At 27.8% G+C, this 1,987-nt stretch overlaps 1 protein-coding gene across 1 annotated transcript; it reads left to right on the top strand.

Moving 5' to 3' along the window:
• The first annotated feature begins 1,177 nt into the window (after window positions 1-1,177).
• Window positions 1,178-1,486, top strand: LOC106686298 (uncharacterized). Its single transcript, XM_014429503.1, has one exon. It carries the CDS (start codon window positions 1,178-1,180, stop codon window positions 1,484-1,486), a length of 309 nt encoding a protein of 102 aa, XP_014284989.1.
• Window positions 1,487-1,987: the final 501 nt, after the last annotated feature.

Genomic DNA, 1,987 nt, shown 5'->3' with positions numbered 1-1,987 from the left:
TAAAAATATTAATCTACATCAAATATAATAAAATAAAACTGATCAAATCATTAAAAAAGAAATAAAAATAATTTATATAAAAGCCAAATAAAATTAAATTTAAATTACATTAAAATAAATACACATCCGCAAGTTTAACGTTTAGAATTATAGTTCTGTTGTATACAAAATTTATTAATATGTCACTGGCACACTTCTAATATAATATTCATATTTCTTGTTTTATCTGTATTTATTTCCTTTTTTATATAAACCAATCAAAAAGATATTAAATTCGTACTACTTTCTTCTACTTTCAATTATTCAGATATAAAAATGTTTAAAAAAAAAAAATCGATTTAAATGTTTTCGACCATTTACGATTCGATATAAACCTTTTATTCTATTAGTAGGTATGGAAACTATTAAGAGTGCAATAAAAATTAACATAATTTTTATTACAAGATAAAGAAATTAGGTTAATTTTTTATTGATGTGATAAATTAAAAAAAAATTGGGGTTAGTCAGAATCAATAATACCAATTTTGTCCATAAATTCCATCTAAAGTGTTTAAAGATTTATCTAATTTTTCCTCAAAAATTACACTATAGAATATAATTTTTTTTTTAAGAGAATTTCATTGCAAATCCTTTTTTCAGTTCCATTATTTATATTTTAATAGATATCAAATCTTATTAATAAATTGAGGTGGTCTTTAACCTTTGACCGAATTTGTATAAATGATATTGATGGTTCCTTCAAGAGTGTAATTGCATTTTTTTTCAAAGGGGATTTGATGCAATTTTTCCCCTTTTTGCATAATAATTTATTTATGCCAGTAAAACTGTAAAATGAATTAAAAATTTATAACATTTCTGAAATTTTATATTTATGACATCTATTTATTTTACATATTTACCAAGCTTAATAAAATAAATTTGGATATCAAGCATTTACATAATATTTGCCATTTCAGTTGGATACATACACACAAATGATGATATTTATCAAAAAGTTTTAACAGCCTCTAATCCAGTGACTTCACATGCCAAAGACTAATCTCCAATAAATTTGAACTGTCCTTAAGACGTATTGACTTCACATTCTTAATGAAATTTACCTTCCCACCCTATATTGTACGGAAGTGAGAGATGGGTCCTTCTCGACAGATTGAGGAAAAGAATCACGGCCTCAGAAATGAAATATTTCAGAAAAGCAGCAAGGCGAACACGAAGGGAACACTTTAGGAATGCAAGAATAAGAGATGAGATAGGGGTGAAACCACTAACTGATATTCTAGAGAAGAGGCAGTTGAAATGGTTTGGACATATATGCCGAGTGGATGAAGACCATGGATCGCGAAAATTCTTTGAAGCTAAACCAACTGGCAAAAGACCAAGAGAAAGACCAAGGATGTCGTGGCAGGAAAGTGTGGCTAAACTGGGAGAGAAGAGAGGAAAGATGTTGGATTCCATGAGGGCATTGGCAAGGGACCGGGACAAATGAAACGCTTGGATCGAGGCACCTCCACGCTCAGAGGAACTCATGAGCGAAAAAAAGAAGAAAGACGTATTGAAACTGATGTAATTATCAGCCATTAAGTTTAACTTACTCACATGCAAATTTAGCAAACAAAAATGTTGGAAAAAAATTTAGAATAATTAAAATTTGAAGAAAGTATGTTTCATGCACCTGGTCAAGTTAGAGAAACATTGAAAAAAAAAATGGAACAGATTTTCTATAAAAATTTGGGACCTGTCATTCTAGAAGAAGTTATTACAACATTAAATGGGTTTGACCGTCTAGTTTTTATCCGTTCAGATCATTTTACATACTTGGGTTTATGAAAAAAAATAAAAATTTGAAATAATTTTTGTAATTCTTTCTTTATTCAGAACATTTTGTAGGCATATTAATATAGTTCAATTGTCTTATTATATATTTGAAAATTTTTAACTGAATATATTTTTTATTTCATATTTCGCTGTATATTTTACAGTTTATATT

The sequence above is a fragment of the Halyomorpha halys genome, unplaced genomic scaffold (genome assembly GCF_000696795.3).
Source record: "Halyomorpha halys isolate HHAL.00 unplaced genomic scaffold, Hhal_1.1 Scaffold804.1, whole genome shotgun sequence".
Lineage (NCBI taxonomy): Eukaryota > Metazoa > Arthropoda > Insecta > Hemiptera > Pentatomidae > Halyomorpha > Halyomorpha halys.
Note: the sequence above shows the minus strand (reverse complement) of the source record. Positions and strands in the feature narration are given on the sequence as shown.

Coding starts and splice junctions, on each gene's coding strand:
- LOC106686298 (XM_014429503.1), top strand. CDS start 1,178: ATGAAATATTTCAGAAAAGCAGCAAGGCGAACACGAAGGGAACACTTT.